The sequence below is a fragment of the Tympanuchus pallidicinctus genome, unplaced genomic scaffold, assembly GCF_026119805.1.
Source record: "Tympanuchus pallidicinctus isolate F22 unplaced genomic scaffold, pur_lepc_1.0 scaffold44, whole genome shotgun sequence".
NCBI lineage: Eukaryota > Metazoa > Chordata > Aves > Galliformes > Phasianidae > Tympanuchus > Tympanuchus pallidicinctus.
The window spans coordinates 20938-33299 of NW_026294763.1; the positions used below are offsets into that span (position 1 = coordinate 20938).

At 57.7% G+C, this 12362-nt stretch overlaps 1 protein-coding gene and 1 pseudogene across 2 annotated transcripts; both read right to left on the bottom strand.

Annotated features, from left to right (window-relative positions):
• Positions 1–667: 667 nt before the first annotated feature.
• Positions 668–4919, bottom strand: LOC128090224 (uncharacterized; annotated as a pseudogene).
• A 4472-nt stretch (positions 4920–9391) lies between these two features.
• On the bottom strand, positions 9392–12013 carry LOC128090207 (uncharacterized). Of its 2 annotated transcripts, XM_052702342.1 has the most exons (6): positions 11579–12013; positions 10844–11480; positions 10686–10745; positions 10514–10585; positions 10350–10418; positions 9392–10252 (listed from the first exon to the last, which is right to left on the bottom strand). In XM_052702342.1, exons 2-6 carry the CDS (start codon positions 11127–11129, stop codon positions 9690–9692), a joined length of 1050 nt encoding a protein of 349 aa, XP_052558302.1. In that variant the 5' UTR covers positions 11130–11480; positions 11579–12013; the 3' UTR covers positions 9392–9689. The 2 variants fall into 2 exon arrangements, with proteins under 2 accessions (XP_052558302.1, XP_052558301.1); XM_052702341.1 differs by having other exon boundaries at positions 10844–11602.
• Between the last annotated feature and the right edge of the window lie 349 nt (positions 12014–12362).

Below are 12362 nucleotides of genomic sequence, written 5' to 3' on the forward strand. Positions count from 1 at the left end.
TTTTTTTGTTTGTTTTTTTTTTTTGATTTTTTTTTTTGGTTTTCAGTATTCCACATCAAAACATCATGTAGTGTACGGGGCATTAAAGTGTCACTGCCCCAGTTCCAGGTACCTATCCCTGTACATTACAGCAGTCACGGGATCTGGCCCTTCTGGGTGGGGGGGGGGGGCACTCTCTTGCTGCCTTGCAGTGGGTGCTGGAGGGTGCTTTCCTAGCTGTTCCAAGCTTTTCAGGTTTGACTCAGTCCCGGGAACTCTCTCTCTCATCTTGTCTGATTTGTTAATCTCAATTTCAATTAAATTGTATATATTGTGTTATCTTGTATTCCGATATTATAGTAAAATAAGTTTTCCTCCATAGATTGTTGCTGCTGCTCTTTTCCTCCCTTCCTTCCTTCCCATTTTTGTGGGACTGGGGTGGGGAGGGAGGGCTGTCGCCCCTGTCACGGACATAGATTGATCTGGTCAACTCTGTGACAGCAGCCTTCTCCACACACACCTCTCTGGTTGTGCCAGTGCTTCCCTGAGGGCTGGAGGGCGGCCAGCCCTGCAAACTGGGGGCTCCCAGGTGCACCATTCCATCCCTCATGTGCTGTGTTTATATGTAATGGGCTCTTGTCTGGTTGGGAAAACACCCTATGCAGATCCCAACCCTGAGCCTGCAGTCTCACCTTGCCTTCCTCTTGTCCTCACTTGTTCCCTCCTCAGACTGCGTTGTATCCACTGGAATGGTGAGGTGGATCCAGCTGGTGAGGGGTGGCAGTGCAGGAAATTCTTCTGGAATTGAGAAGGAGAGATCTTGTCAGAGGAGACTGACTGTAGACCTGCTGGCCCAGTGACACACAGGGGTGCTCAGGCCTGTCCCAAAGCACCCGAGAGGGCTGCCTCTGCTCCCCTCACAGATGCAGAGACCGCGGGCCCTCTGTGCCTCATGCCCAGCTCCTCCTCTCTGGGGTGCAGCTGTGTTTTGGGACTGCATTAATGGCTTTGCTTTGGGAAAGAGGAGCTGGGTGGTGCCTGGGAGGTGACAGTTCCTTTTGGGGGCTCATTTCCTAGGGAAAGGACAGGGCTGATGACCCCTCAGTGCTCTTGCCATGCCCTGGGATGGGAGCACTTGTGGGAATTTCACCCAGCATCTTAGATTTGATGAGGACAACATGCAGTCAGGAGGAGAGGCAGAGCTGAGCTGGTGCAAATGGTTTCACAAGTCAGGGCCTTTGGGTGATGGTGGGCTGGGGATTTTCCCATCATGTGTTGGTTGTGTGTGGCATGGAGAGGGACTGGCAGCTGCTTTACCTCTCTTGCCCTGGCCAAGACGTGGCAAAAGCCTTTTGGAGGCCCTGCAGGGTTTCCCAGGTGGCAGTTTGGGTGCAAACTCCCATTTAAACCTGTACAAAAGGAGAAGACACGGTATGACCCAGGGCTCCTCCTGCCCTTTCTGCTGGCTGGGATCACCTGCTCGCAGGCAGATTCTCACATCGCCTAGAGGCCATAATTCCCCAGTTTCGACTGCGCCCCGATACCAAGGACTGTCTTGGGAAACAGGGTCACCCACGCCACGGAGGGATGAAAATGTCACCTAAATTCCTTCATCTCTCCCATCAGATCTACCTCACAGATATGTCTGCAATCCAGGAAGCATTTCCTGGAGGTGACTTGCTGAAATGTCTGCCTCTGGAGAGAAGGTCAAGCCTTCCCTCAGTTCCCTAAGCAATTGACCTGCAACCTGAGGTGTTGGCAAGCACCAGAGGAGCCCGGCACCCTGACTCTAAGAAAGCATGGAGTGTGGAGCAGGGTGGAGTCCCGTGGCCAAATTCCATGACCGCCCTGTGAGGATGGGGCCTTGATGGTACTATTGGAACAGATAAGCTATCCTGCTTTCTTGGCCCACCCCGAGCCAAGGCTTTCCACCTTACATGTTTTCAAATAAACTTTGCAGGACAAAGGGACTTGGGAGGCTCAAGCTCCACCTGAAAGTAAGAAATTGTATAAAATGGCATGAGAGAGGAGCAATATGGGGGGGTGGAAGGATGCCATACGCAAGTGGGGAAGCAGGGGCAGCAGCCACAAACATACTCACCTGGGAAAGACGATGACTCGGCCTGAGGAAGTCAGGGAGGCTACAGCCTCCACCTGGGACACCACCATGTCCAGCAGCCAGGAGACCTGCAGGGGAAGAACAGGGAGGATGTGGGACATCCTTGTCACGGCTGAGGCACTGGGGACACGAGGAGCCCAAGGCAGGGAGAGCAGCACAGCACTTGCACGGCCCAAACAGCTGGCCAGGTCCTGGTGGGCTGTGTGCGAGCAGCTCTGGGCTCATGAGGCTGCCCAGGACATGGAGAAACCAAAGCTCACCTTGAAAAGAACTTTTTCTAGGTTCTCCTTCCCACTTCCTCAGGCAGTGGGAGACGAGGGACATTGTGCCAAATATGCAGGCCTTCCCAGTCTGCCGGCTCACAGATGCAGCTGTGGCCATCTCAGAGAATCTGAGGGCCTCCAGCTCCTTGTGGCCTGGAAAATCACACGGCAGAGGTTGTCATGCAGCAGCCACTCCGTGGGTGCTTCCCAAGTGCTGCTTATTGCAGTCACCACCCAGGACAGTCTCGTACTGGGAGGGGCTCCATGGAGGGAGGGTGAGGTTTGCTTTTGAGAATGGAGGCGATGGCTCCCTTTTTCCCATCTGTGCAGCAAGAAAGGGTTTAAGCCTCCTCCTACCTGGCAGGTAATCCTTGTAATCTGTGACGTTACGGATGCCTGCAAGGTTCCTGGCTGGGTGAAATGCAGGCCACTGAACAATCATGGTCCCATTCTTGGCCTCGATCTGCTTGGAGGCAATGCTGAAGGAATCGAAGGTGGGAATTTGGACTCCCTGCACGTGGAAGAGAAGGGAAGGGCTGAAGTGTTAAGGCTAGAGGAAGAGCTGAAGGTTGCCCTGTCCACAGACGGTGCTTTGGGTCCTGCTGTGCCCTCTCCCACTGCTCGGAAGCTCAGGCAGGGCAGTGGGAAGGATCTGCACGGTCCTCTCCCTCCCTTTGCCCTCCAAAAACACAACCCAGTAGTCAGGGCAGCAGCAGCCTCAATCCAGAGGCTTCCAGAGTTCGTGATCAGCCCCAACATACATGCTGTAGTCATACCATGCATGTGGGAGGCCCACTGGTACCTGACAGGCATTTTGGGGGGGTGAATACCCTGCTTTCTGCGGAGGGGGAGAGTCATTGCGTTCTGTGGCCCAAGGCAAGGGACTCCCACCCCTCCAAGCATACAAGCGGGAAGAAGGTGCCGACCCACCTTGCGCAGCAGGAGCTGCTCTTGGACGTAATCTGCCACCGCATCTCAGACAGCAACTCGCTCTGCAGGGCAAAGGAAAAGCAGGTCACACTCTGCTTCTGCCGCTTCTCCTACTAGCTCAGAGCAGGAGGGAGGCAGCAGATGGAAAATGTCGTCGCCATCCCCAGCCCCACACGGAGGCAGCCCTGAGGTGGTCCCCGTGCTGGCTCTTGCCCGCTCAGCGCCAGGACTCACTGGCAGCTCTGCTCCCCTGCTGGCTGTGGACCCACGTACCTTTGGCGGTGACCTCTGGCATTCTGTAGCCCCGCAGTGTGGTGGGGCCATCCTCCCAGAATTTTATCTTGGCCTGCTTGGCACAAGCAGGATGCTCCACATTGGCAACAGCCATGCCGGAGCTCATCCTTCAGGTGCGTCTGCTCTCTGCCAGATGCTCCTTCAGGATGCGGGACCCACCACCACGCTCTGCCTTTATACCCCTCCCAGGTGCCCGTGTCACAAACGTCGCCATGGTGACCTGGTGACAGCGTGGCCAGTGCTGCCTGCTGCCCATTGTGATGTCAGCACAGCAGCCTGCTGCCTGACAGCCCGGCTCTGCCCCTTGGTGCCTGGTACTCCCCAGACCTGGAGCCCTCGTGTGCCGGCAGCACCGCAACAGAGGTGTTGCTGGCGCCCCCTCGGGCAGGCTGGCCTCACCGTCAGATGCTGAGTCTGTGATCTTCTGAGGTTCTCCCTGTGCTGGCCTGAACTCCTTAGTCCTAAACTGCAGGCATTTGGCTGATCTGGAGCTCAGTGGCTGCAGGCTCGCTTGCTCCCTTTGGGCACCGAGGGCAGGCTGGCCTTCGAGCTCCATGAAGACCATCGGGTGGGTTTTGCTGCCCTTACTCAGCCCAGGTCTGGTGCTTGGCCTTGGGTTCCACGATAGTTTGGCTGGATGTTTTTCAGGCAGAAGACAGCTCTGGAACACCCATGCCCTCTTAGAGATGGCCAGCCAAATGCCTGGAGAGGATGGGAGAGAGAACCAGCATTTCCAGGGAGCTCGGCAGCAGACCTCTGTTCTCTGTTTTCCTTCTAAAGTTTCCTTCTAAAATTTCCTTCAATTTCTCTAAGAGCTAGAGGAAGGAAATTTCATTTCAAACAGCATTTCAAAGGAAATGTGATACCCTGAAAACCAGTTTGGACGTGGGAATAGTTTTTAGTCACAATACAGTTTAGAAGAAAAAAATGCAAACGCCTGTATTGAATGCTAAATTGCAGGTATTCTACATGGAGCCTGCGTGTCAGGGAGCCTGAGCCTTCCCACCAGTGCTGCATTCCATGGCAGCAGTGGGGCAATCTGACAAACTGGCACCTGGCATGGAAGTGTGTGTGGAGCAAAGGTGTGGAACTGAGCTCCTTCATGTAGAAAAAATGGCACCACTGACCTTCACTGATGTCTACTGAGACAAACAGCAGATGTCAGCTTTGGCATCACATAGTAGCAGCATGAAGTATACTGTGAAGAGCTGCAACCTTGTAATAAAGAACAGCTAGCAAGGATTGCAGCCTTTCAAGACCTAAAGGGAGCCTACAAACAGGAGGGGAATCAGCTCTTTGAAAGGGGAGATACCTGCAGAACTGAAATCCTTCTGGCCCAGCTGGACCACCCAGGCTAGCCGGCCTGCCAGTGCCTTTTGACCAGCCTGCCAGCTTTTGGCATGGCAGAACCCCTTCGGCTGGCTGGGAGGGGTCTGGAAACGCAGAGCTTCATGGGCCAGCTGGCTGGCCACCTTTCGCCTGGCAGTGCTTCCCTGAACAGCCAGCCGGCTTTCAACCTGGCCTAACAGGCTTTGTAAGGGTTCCCCAGCCAGTCAGCCAGCTTGACCGAAGATTCGGGATCTCCCACAAGGGCTGGGTGCAGCCGGTCCACGGAGCCCCAAGGCAGACCATCCAGGCTGCCACATCAGGTGGTGGATCACTAAACCTCTCAGGCAGACGGCAAAGAAGATCAGGCCTAGCAGGGCTCCTCCCCCCCTCCCCCTCCCCCAGCCAACATGCCTGTTGAGGCCTGGCAGGATCCCCCTGGGAGGGGAGGGGAGGGGAGGGGAGGGGAGGGGAGGGGAGGGGAGGGGAGGGGAGGGGAGGGGAGGGGAGGGGAGGGGAAGGGAGGGGAGGGGAGGGGAGGGGAGGGGTGGGGAGGGGAGGGGAGGGGAGGGGAGGGGAGGGGAGGGGAGGGGAGGGGAGGGGAGGGGAGGGGAGGGGAGGGGAGAAAGGAAGCCAGAAAGGAAGGGAAAGAAAAGGGACCAGGGGAGACGACACACAGAATCATAGAATCGCAAGGTTGGAACCTGCAAGATCATCCTGTGCAACCGCCCTCCCATCACCACTGCACCACCAGCACTAAACCACATCTCGCAGCTCCTCATCCACACTCCTGTTGAACGCTGCCAGGACGGCGACTCCACCACCTCCCTGGGCAGCCGTTCCATGCCTGACTGCTGTCGAGAGAAAAAGCTTTTCCTCATTTGACCCAAACCTCCTCTGCTGCAACTTGCGGCCGTTTCCTCGGGTCCCGGTTGTCACCTGGGAGAAGAGGCTAAACCCCTCCTCACCTCAACCTCCCTTCAGGAAGCTGTGGGGTGCAGTGAGGTCTCCCCTGAGCCTGCTCTTCTCCAGGCTGAACAACCCCAGCTCCCTCAGCTGCACCATTCTTGATATTCTTGATATTTTGATCTTGGTCTTGTTGAACCTCAACAAAATCCATCTGTGCTGGGCATTCATGGTTCTCCATTGGCACTCTGGAGATCACTCCTCTTGGAATTTCTTGTGAGTCTACAACACTGGTGTTGGAAATATCCAAATAGTTTTCCAGGACGGTTTCTCTGATAAAGCAGATTTTATTTGCAATTGCAATGGCGGGCCTCCTGCAAGGTGGAGCGCACCCAGAAAACAGCCTTACATCTTCTAATCCCTACTGCCCAATGCTGATCTCTTTCTCCCCTGGTTCCTCATTGGCTGAATACTGCAGGTTCACACTCTTTTAGTTCACTTTTTTGATCAACTATTTCTAAGGATAAGTTACAGAATACAAATACACTGTGTTCTGCTTCTTCAAACCAAGTGCCCTTTTTAATATCTAATGCAGAAACAACATTCCATTCCCACACTGGTGAGCACTTTCCAATTATCTCTGATTATCTTTTTCAATGTGACAATCTTACTAGCCTAACTTATCCGTATAGTTATTGATCATCCAATACTTTACGACATCTGCATGCTTATTGGTCATACAAACTGCAATGCACTTACAGAAAGTAAGGCCTGGCACCCAGCACGTCCCGGCTGGCTGCGCCTCGGAGGTTCTCCTGGCTTCGGTTCCCAGCGCTGCGCCCTGGCGAAGAAGGATGCTATGGGGGACCATGTCAAAGGCCTTACTGAAGACCAGAGAGATGACACCAGTGACTCTTCCCCTGTCCATTGATGCAGTGACACCATCATAACAAACCACTAGTTCTCTGCTACATGGGTCAACACAGTGGACTTTAGAACTTGCACTGCATGTCCAAGATGAGTTTTTAAAGCTCTGTTGGCAGGCAATGGAAGTAGCCACTCTTCACAAGAAAATGCAGCTATTGTTTGGGTTGCTGAGATGGACCAAGGGATTACTAAAAGATGTCTTGTTGAGCAGAAGCTGGATTTTGCATTCCTTGGCAAGTTCCACAGGCAGCATGATTTAAGAAGAAGCATTTGAAATCTCCTGGAATTAAAATGTCTTAGGGAAGATCCTAGAGGTGAACTAGGAGTTCAGGTCCAGGAATCCTGCCCTCTACATGCATGATGGCTAACTGATGCTTCCATGGAAAACTTACAAGATTAATGCGAGGTGTTGGATTGAATGACATTCTGAAGAAAACAACTCCATCCCTAAAACATAGCATAGGAAGTTCTGCAAAAATGTGCATAAGAATTTCTTTACGCTGAGGGTGACGGAGCACTGGAACAGGCTGCCCAGGGAGGTGGTGGAGTCCCCTTTTCTGGAGATATTCAGAACATGCTTGGACACCTCGTTGTGCGACCTGCTGTAGGGAACTGCTTTGGCAGGGGGTTGGACTTGATGATCTCTGGGGGTCCCTTCCAACCCCTACAATTCTGTGATTCTGTGATTCTGTGAAAGTATTACTTCCTTCAACCCTCATCTGCCTGACAGCTCTACAAGGCTCACAGCTCAGCTGCACAAGCAAACAGCGCAGTCTGGTGCATCAGCTGGGAAACACACTTCATTCCAGAGCCAAACAGCTGGCAGTCCAAGTGCCTGCACCAGGAGCAGCACTGTCCTGTTAGCCCACATCCAACCCAGAAAACAAAAGACACTGTTCTACAGCCAGAACAGAAACTGAGGTTTAAACTGCAGTGTGCTCACACAAAGCAGTACTGCGCTCATTGCTGCTCACATGGCAGCAGAGGAACCCCGGTCTGCCTGACAGCTCTGCATTCTGCAGAGCAAAGCTGCATCAGCAAACAAAACGCTACTGGGTGCAAACGTCGAGACACGGATCTCTTGTCCCTAGAGGGAATGCACTCAGCTCTGAGCAGCACCACTTACACACAGACTTCTGTCTCACTGCTGCCATCAGCTGTCGCTGTTGACCTCTCTAATGCTTCCACCGTGGTTACTGGACATCGCTACAGCACTGCAGCCACTCAGAAGTAACACTCAACATTCATTCCTCCATCCTTCATGGCAGAGGACTGCGGAAACTCACTTTTGCGTGGCAGTGAGGACGGCCCGTCCCCATCGGGGGACCCCAGGGACCCCAGGGGGGTCGGCAGCTGCCAGGCGCTGCCGGATCTCTGGCAGCCTGCTGCCTGCTGCTCCCGAATGGGGGGAACCGCGCCGCGCTGCTTCTGAGGAGAGAAAGGAAGAAACGTCAGTGGGGACGGGCAGCCAAGGTTTGCAGAGAGGCTCCTGATCGTGCCAGAGGTGGGGTATCAGAGTGCTGAAATATTATTTATCACTAAGGGAAAATACGGCCTGAGCCATGCCCATGCCATTAGCCCAGGCTGTCAGAAGTGAGCACTGAACCCAACCGGTTATTCAGAAAGGACCAGTAGGTCTCCCCCTGCTCCACCCCTTCCCCCTGAGAATGAGAAAAAGGAAGAAAAACCTTGCAAACACCCTGCCATACCTTTCCCCTCATAGAGCAGGAATTGGAGCCGCGGTCGTCTCAGTGCTGAGACGTGGCAGCTGAAGTCTCAGAGGAAGCCCAAGTTCAGATGGCTCTCCCACAGGAACTTCCCCTGCTCCTGGAAAAAGCTGGCTTCACTCTTCCTAAGAGTGCCTCGATCCCCGAGTTCTCCTTTTGGACAGGAACTTTGTAGGAAGTATCAACAAGTGAAAAGTCGAGGCGGGGCCTGGCAGCAATTTACCAGGGGAGTGATGGCATTTCATCATCCTTACCAAAACATGGGATGGACTCTCAACAAGAACCCATTTCCCCCAGGCACTGCTGGAGCTGGGAACTCCTCCCCAGCCCAGCTTTCCTGCTGAGACACCCCCCGGCAACCAGCCAGCACCAAGTAAAGATCAGTATGGCCTCATCGCTGTCAATGGAGTCCCAGGGGAACTAATAGGAAGCAGTAGGGATGCCCATCTGTATGCCTCAGGGCTGGTGTTCACAGGGCTGATGCATTTCACAAGGATGCACTCATCTCCCGCATCGTGATCACTGGCAAAATTATCCAACAACACTGACCCAAGCTGGGGGCTCCGTGGTGACATACAGGGAAACCTGCTGTGCTGCAGCGTGAGCCTCCAGTCCCGCTGCTGGGCACCGCCGGGCACAGCCTGGCTCCGTCCTCTTTGCATCTCCCCGCAGGGACCGATGGCTGTGATGGGATCTTCCTGAGCCTCCTGTTCTGCAGGCTGAGCCGCCCCAGCTCTGCCAGAATCCCACGCCAAGCCTTCCCCAGGTAGTGCTGCCTGAGGAGGGCAGGGGATTTCGGAGGGGAGGGATGGGGCTGCTGGGGGCAGCGCTGGGACACGGCCCTCTGTGCTGCCCCGCAGGTGGGCACTGGGCTCTGGGGGGGTTTAGTGCTGCGTGAATGACTGCAAGCGGAGGCGTAGGAAAGTGAATATAAAACCTTTAATAATTTAATGCAGTGTAACCTAATTGAACATCGTGTCAGATAATGGAGCAGTCCAAGATGACGTCGGTGGACAGCCCAGGTTTGGAGGGGCAGCGCTGGGGCCGGTGCCGGTGCCCCTGGAGCACCGCCGCTGCTCTCTGTGCCGCAGGGGCCGGCGAGGAGCCCGGGGCTGCAGGGAGCCTCATTTGCGGGCCGTGGCCGCGCCTCAGCTGCGCCTTCTTTGCGGGCCGCTTTCCGCAGCCGCTCCCGCTGAGGCTGAGCCCGGCCGGCCTCGCCTAGCGCCGCCGTTTCTGCCGCGGAGCGTCCTGGCCCGGGGGCGGCTTCCTCTTCCCGGCCGGGACGCCGTCCTTGCGCTGCTCGCGCCCTCTGCTCCTGCCTTTCCTGGCGCTGCGGGCGGGCGCCGGGCACTCGGCCGGCTCGGTGCCACCCTGGCGGCGGCTGTCCGGCACGCGGCAGGAGGTGCAGCCGGGCGGCAGCGCCAGGCGGGCGAGAAGCACCCGGGGCTGCCTCTGCTTCGCCTCCTCCATCAGCCATGCGGTCTGGGCCGAAGGAGGCACGCGAGCGTCCAGGCGGGTCGGCAGCGCCAGGCGGCTGAGAAGCACCCGGGGCTGCCTCTGCCGCGCCTCCTCCATCAGGTGCTCGCGGAGCCGAGACTCAGAGGATGCCGGCTGCCCTGAGCACGGCTCCCCGAGGGGCCCGGCGACAGCCTGCGCCTCTCTGCTGAGCTGCCTGCCGCTCGTGGGAAGGTCGGGGGCCGCTCCGATGGCAGGAGAGGTGCTGAGGCTGCTGGGGACGGCTGGCAGTGGCGGCTGGGGGACCTCCGGGCAACTCGACGCTTCTGGAAAAGCAAAACCCCCCCAGAACGATGACGGCAGCCTTCCCACAGCCACTCGGGGCGGACATCCGCCCGCCGCCGCTGCGGCCCCTGCACTCACCAGCGATCCAGGTGAGCAGACTGTCGATGTCCTCCTTGTCCCCTGGAACGGCTGAGCTGGGGGTCCCTTCTGGAGAAGGAAGGAAATCCCCAAGGGTCAGGGCCAGCTTTCCCACAGCCCCTCGGTGCAGACATCCCCGCCTGCTCCGCAGCCCCTCAACTCACCGTTGCTGAGCCACGCCAGCACATCGTCGATCTCCGAGGTGTCGACCGGGATGCCTGCGTTGGATGTCAGTTCTGGAAAGAGCAAGAAGATCCCCACAGGGGCACTGCCAGCTTTCCCACCCCCCGTCGGCGCGGACGCCCACCCGCCCCCCTCTGCAGACCCCACACTCACCGCTGATCCACGGGAGCAGATCAGCAACGTCCTCCGCCACGTCTGCGCTCGCTGTCGCCGCTGGAAAAGCAAGAACGTCCCCAGTGAGGCGATGCCAGCCTTCCCACAGCCGCCCGGTGCGGACAGCCTGCCGCCCGCCCCGCAGCCCCCAAACTCACCACCTGAGTCCAGCGCCGCGCCGCTGCAGCCGAGCGGAGCCACGGTGGGTTGGGGGCACGCGTGGGTGGGCGCCGGGTGCCCCTGGCCCTCCGTGAGCACCACGGCATCTGCAAAGGGCCCTGGCGCCTGCTGCCAGCTGGCGGGCAGGGTGCAGGGCGCGGGGAGCCCCTGCTGCTGCGCTGGAGGTGCCGGCGGAAGGACGCGGCGATGGGGGTCCTGCAGCGGGCAGCCGCCTGCGGGCTGCGGGGGCTGCGCGTGGAACACGGCCCCAGGCCACAGCCCCATCGGCTGCGGGGGCTGCGGTGTCCCTGCCTGCAGGGGATGTCCCCAGCGGTGGGCAGGGGCCGCGGGGGGAGCCGTCCCTGGGTGCAGCCCCCAAGGTGGGAGCTGACGCACAGATGGAGGCGGCCCCCCGGGTGGGAGCTGCGCTCCCTGTCCCCGGACACGGGGCACCCCAGGCCAGACCTGAGGCACCACGGAGGTGACAGCGGGGACGTAGAGGGGTTGCGGTGTCACCAGCGCTGCTGCGTTGCCAAAGGTGGGCTGTATTGCAGCAGGCCGGTGGCGCCACAAACGATCCAAAGAAAGCGGCGTCGGGTGTCGGAAGCACCGTCAGCGTCCGTGAAGGGATTCTCTCTGTGGGGAAATGCCCAAATGGGCGCTGGGTGAGATGTGGGGCACTGGGAGCAGCCGGAGGGCCGCAGTGCCAGGAGCAGAGCAGCCTGCTGCCTTACCTGCCAAGGGAGCTCGAGAGTGGCAGCGGGGGCTTCCGTGACCGCTGAGCTCAGCCCCTCTCCCTGAGCTCACAAGAGCTCTCTGTGACACTGTCACAGCACGGCTCTGCGCCTGCCCCGTCCCCAGCACTTGCTGTGGCTGCTCGCTGTGGCCTTCCGTTGTCTCAGTGGAGATGATAAACATGGTGGAAATGAACTTTCTACGTGTCCGGGTGGCGATGGGACCAAGGGAATGGTTTTAACGTGAAGAGGGGGATTGGGATTCGAGGTCAGGGAAGTTCATCCCAGGGGGAGCTGAGGCCCTGGCACTGCTGCCCGGAGCGGCCGTGGGTGCCCCATCCCTGCGGGTGCACCCGACTCAGCTCCATTGCAGGGAATGGAGACGAAGGCAGGGACGTGGCTGATGGCACTCCGACTCCCGGTGGCATCGCAGGGCTGCGGTGCTTGCAGTGCTGAAAGCCACCAAACTCGCACTGCTGGCTGCCTCCCTTCACACATCCGCCTGTCACAAAGCACAGGGGCTGGAAGGGAGCTCTGGAGATGCCCGCAGTACAACCTGCCCCCAGAGCAGCTTCCCTGCAGCGCTTGCACAGGAGAGTCTGCCTTGAGCTGGGAGCCCAGCACTCACCCAGTGCTCCACTCGTGCCCAGTGCTTTCTGCGGCCCTCAACAGCCTCCCAGGGCCACCCATCCTGCCCTGGGCCCCCTGTCATAGAATAATAGAACCATAGAACCATAGAATCGCAAGGTTGGAACCTGCAAGATCATCCTGTGCAACCGCCCTC